This window comes from Petaurus breviceps, unplaced genomic scaffold, assembly GCF_028583685.1.
Source record: "Petaurus breviceps papuanus isolate PSGF00001 unplaced genomic scaffold, PetGlider_PUasm1.0 79, whole genome shotgun sequence".
Lineage (NCBI taxonomy): Eukaryota > Metazoa > Chordata > Mammalia > Diprotodontia > Petauridae > Petaurus > Petaurus breviceps.
The window spans coordinates 4,066,362-4,071,227 of record NW_027186523.1 but is presented as its reverse complement, the minus strand read 5'-3'; the positions used below and the strand labels follow the sequence as shown (position 1 = coordinate 4,071,227).

At 37.7% G+C, this 4,866-nt stretch overlaps 1 protein-coding gene across 1 annotated transcript in view; it reads left to right on the top strand.

The window, feature by feature from the left end:
• LOC138175789 (dynein axonemal intermediate chain 7-like) overlaps positions 1-4,866 on the top strand; it is a 93,890-nt gene that overhangs the window by 55,688 nt on the left and 33,336 nt on the right. The window contains exon 9 of the mRNA XM_069106267.1: positions 507-819. Within this exon, the coding sequence (XP_068962368.1) occupies positions 507-819 (313 nt within the window). The remainder of the gene's footprint in view (positions 1-506; positions 820-4,866) is intronic.

The window sequence follows — 4,866 nt, the reverse complement described above, 5'->3', positions numbered from 1 at the left end:
GAGAGAGAGAGAGAGAGAGAGAGAGAGAGAGAGAGAGAAGGTGGTATGAGGTTTAGAGCATTGTACCTGGAGTCAGTAGGTTCAAGACCTAGATTTGAATCCAGCTCTGGATATTTACTATCTGTGTGACCCTGGGCACTAGCTAGGTGGTTAAGAGGCAGTTAGTCAGTGTAGTAAATAGAGTGCTGGGCCTGGAGTCAGGAACACCTAAGTTCAAATCTAGCCTCACACACTTAGCTAGATGAGTGACCTTAAGCAACTCATTTAACCTCTGTTTGTCTCAATTTCCTCATTTGTAAAATGGGGATAATATTAACACCTACCTTTCAGGGTTGTTATGAGGATAAAATGAGGTAACATATATATATGTATATGTATGTATATATATATATATATATATATATATAAAGTGCTTTGTAAACCTTAAAGTGTTGTTTATTTTTATCATCATAGTTATAACTATATTCCAAGAGACTCACTTTTTAATTGAAATTTATTATTAACAGGTATAAAAGGCTCAAATTTGGGGACACAGAAGTTGGATTTGAGATTCCAAAGGCACTAGCCACAAGTGATACTGCTATCCGTATTTTTCATACTAATTATGATCACATTTCTCCACTACCTGTGATTCGAAGGCCAGAAAAAGCAGCCGTTGTTGAAACAGTTATTGAAGATTCTGCAGAAAAAGAAACTCCTCAGGATGAAGAAGTCCCTCAGGCAGGCCCGGAGGAGGTGACTGGAAATCAAGAAATGGCAGCTTCTGCAGTCCCTGCAACAGAAATAAAAACAGAGGAATCCACTATTAATCTCCAAAAGGTAGGGAGGTATAACTACTCTGTGATGTAAGTTAGCAAATTGTTATGCTGACACATTTAAGAAATTCAAATAACAACTGAGAAATAAAAAACTAAACATTTTAAAGTACTACGGAAGGCAGGGCCCTGAAACTCTTTAAATTAAGCTTTAAAAATCAGAAAATTCCTGGCATGTGCAGAGGGTGAACAATGCAATATTCAGACCTTATAAGAATTCAATTGGACAAAATATTTCTTTGGTATTTTTAATGCTCTGCCATTTCAAGAGATGGTACTTAAAAAAAATAAAATGGGTGTTATTTTTATTTACATTTTTTGTAAAATGAATTTCACTCTTCTGTTTGAAGTTCAAGGGTGATCCTATTTCTGCACATGTGTACAATATAGATTTCACTCTGCTGATTTATCTGCTTAAAGCTTGGTTGGGGTTGTGCACTTTAAGGATCAGTTCATATGTATGCATTGCCTGTAACAATGCTAATAAAAAATTCTTTTTCTTAAAAAAAAAGGTAGGGAGGTTTCCAAAGAAGGAACCCCTTTTCAGGTCACTGATGTCATTGCTATCTTGTGAAATTCTCATGATTCCTCCTACAGTATTTTAAAGCAGCCTGAATGAAATGTCTTTTCTGCCATCTTCAACTTCTTTTTCCCTTGTCTCATTTTGCTCTTTTTCCCCTTGCAATTAATTACAAAGGAGTCAGATTGATATTCCCAATCCATATGTACAATTTTATACAAGTTTGCTCTTGAAGATGTGTATAAACTGATTTTTTTATGTCATAATGTAGTTTTAAATGCATTAAGGAAGAAGGTTTTGAATGCCATCAGGTTCCTCTCGTGTGGCAAAGCTCCTGATGCTGATTCTATTCTAGCCAAGATTTACAAGGGAGGGGGTCCACTGCTCATACAAAGCTGATAGGAATCTTCTGGGTTATATGGAAAGAGGAGGTTATCCCCCAAGAGTTCAAAAATGTCTCTCCATTGTCAAGAAAAAGGAAACAGGTTGTCATGTGGCAGGCATGGGGAATGGGGATAGGAGGTCTCTCTTTTAGTCATTGTTGGCAAGATTATTGTCAGAATCCTCTTTAATAGTCTAATCCTTCACCTAGAAGATGGTCATCTACCTAAGAGCCAGTGTGGCTTCAGAAAGGGCCAAAGAACAGTTAATATGGTATTTGCTGTCAGAAAACTCTAGGAGAAATGCCAGGGCAGAACAGAGGTCTGTACACAATGTTGATCTGGCCAAAACTTTTGATACTGTCCTTCTTAAGGGTTTGTGGAAGATCATGGCAAAATGTGGTTGCCTGGAGTTCATCAGTATTGTATGCCAATTTTATAATAGCTTGCTTGCCCAAGTTCTGGATAATGGATGATGTTCTCATGCTTTCTCAGGCACCAGTGGAAGTGAAACAGGGCTGTGTGCTTGCTCCCATGCTTTTTAGTGTGACGTTTTCAGCAATATTGTCAGATGCCTTCAGTGAGGATGAAAATGGCATCAAGGTCAGCTACCACACTAATGGTAAATCATTTAACTTGGAAAGGCTACAAGCCAAGAATAAAGTGGAGGGAGAATTGGTGCAAGGCTTTTTGTTCAAATGATTGTGCCCTCAGTGCAGCCTCTGAGGCTAAGATGCAACAGAGTATGGATCGACTTTCATGCTAATTTTGACCTGACAATTAACACCAAGAAAACAGAGGTTCTCCACCAGCAAGCACTCCGACATCCATATGTGTCAGTTATGATGGAGAAATTTTGAATGCTGTGGATAAGTTCACTTACGTCGGCAGTGTACTTTCCAGGGATGTACACATAGATGATGAGGTTGACACACACACTGCCAGAGCTAGCTCAGTGTTTGGAAGGCTCTGAAGGAAAGTGTGGGAGAGAAGAGGCTGCCTACCAGGCCGAAGATCTATAGAACCATTGTGTTGACTTCATTGTTGTGAGCCTCTGAAACCTGGATGGCATACCAGCTTCATGCCAGGAAACTGAATCATGTCCATTTGAATTGTCTTAGGAAGATTTTGAAGATCATGTGGCAAGACAAGGTATTGGATACTGCCATCCTTTCTCGAGCTGAACTGCCAAGCATTCAAACTCTACTGCAGAGAGTATAGTTCTAATGAACTAACTGGTCACATTGTTCAAATGCCAAATTGACGTTTGCCTAAAAGACTATTTTGTAGAGAACTCACACAAGGCAGGTGTTCTCATGGAAGTCAGAAGAAGTGATGCATATTTCTACAATTAATTAAGTCTACCTTTATTTCTTGAAAGAATGTTTTGTAGTCATATTCGTATAGTTCCTGTGTGTGTCTGGATAGGTAGACAGACTCCCAAATACTTTATACATTCTAGTTATTTTGAATGGAATGTCTCTACTAAGTTTTGTTCATAATATAAAGAAATGATAATGCTTTTTGCAAGGTATTACATGTTTCAGTAAATCCTTTAGTTGATTTTTGGGAGTTTTCTAGTTAGAACATCATATATGCAAAAAGTGAGTTTTATTTTCTCTTTGCCTTATGCTCTTTCACCGATCTCTTTTTCTCATCATGTTGTTATAGCTAGCATTTCAAACACTGTTTCAAACAATAGTGGTGAAAATTAATATCCTTCTTCACACATGATCTTATTGGAAAGTCCTCTATACTTTTTCTATTACATATAATACTGGCTGTTTGTTTTAGGTTGATACCTGTTTATTTTTTTTTTCATTTTTCAAATGCTTTATTGACTTCTGATTTACATCATTCATTTCTGCCAGATTTTGAGTTACAAATTTTCTCCCCCTTTTTCCCCTACTCACCGCCCCAAAATAGCAGTCCCACAGGATATCCCCTCCTCCAATCTGCTCTCTCCCATATTTTCTCCCATACCCCTTTTGACTTTTCCAGTAGGGCATGGTGTATCTCTATGCCCCAGTGCCTGTATATCTTATTTCCCAATTACATGTAAAATAGTATTAATAATAGTATATATATGTATATATGTGTATATATATATTTAAACATTTAATTTTAAAACTTTGAATTCCAGATTCATTCCCTTCCTCCCTTGTCACCCACCCTTACTGGGAAGATAAGCAGTTCAGTATAGGTTGTACATGTGTAGCTAATGTAAAACATTAACATAGTAGATATATTGTAAAAGACTGACTATATTTCCCTCCCTCCTATCCCACCTCCCACTTGTTCTATTCTCTACTTTGATCCTGTCCCTTTTCAAAAGTGGGTGCTTCCAACTTCCCTTCCCCCCAGCTTGCCCTCCCTTCCATCATCCCCCCTTTAATCCCCTTCCCCCCTACTCTCCTGTAGGGTGAGATACCCTATTTAGTGTGTATTTCATTCCCTCCCTAAGCCAAATTCAATGAGAATGGGTCACCATTCCCTTTTGCCTTCCTATTCTTCCCCTCCATTGTAACCATTTTCCCTTGCCTCTTCTATATGAGATAGTTTACCCCATTCTGTCTCTCCCCATCTCCTCTCATTATGTTCTTCTTTCACCCCTTAATTTCACCTTTTAAGTATCATCCCTTCCTATTAAATTGGTCCTGTGCCCTCTACCTATGTATACCTGTAAACATATATACACAAATTTACATATGTATTCATATTCCCATATACCCTCATATACAGACACACACACACACACACATATATATTCTCTTCAACTATTTTCATACTGAGAAAAGTTTCATCAGTTACAATTACTGTTTTTCCATGTAGGAATGTTAATAGTTCAACTTTGATAAGTTCCTTATGATTTCTTTTCCTCTGTTTACCTTTTCATGCTTCTCTTGCTTCTTGTATCTGAATGTCAAATTTTCTATTGAACTCTGGTTTTTTCATCAAGAATGTTTGAAAGTCCTCTATTCCACTGAATGACCATATTTTCCCCTGAAATATGATACTCAGTTTTTCTGGGTAGGTGATTCTTGGTTTTAATCCCAGCTCCTTTGACCTCCAGAATATCACATGATCCCTCAGTGTAGAAGCTGCCAGATCCTGGGTTATCCTGATTGTGTTTCCACAATATTCAAATTGT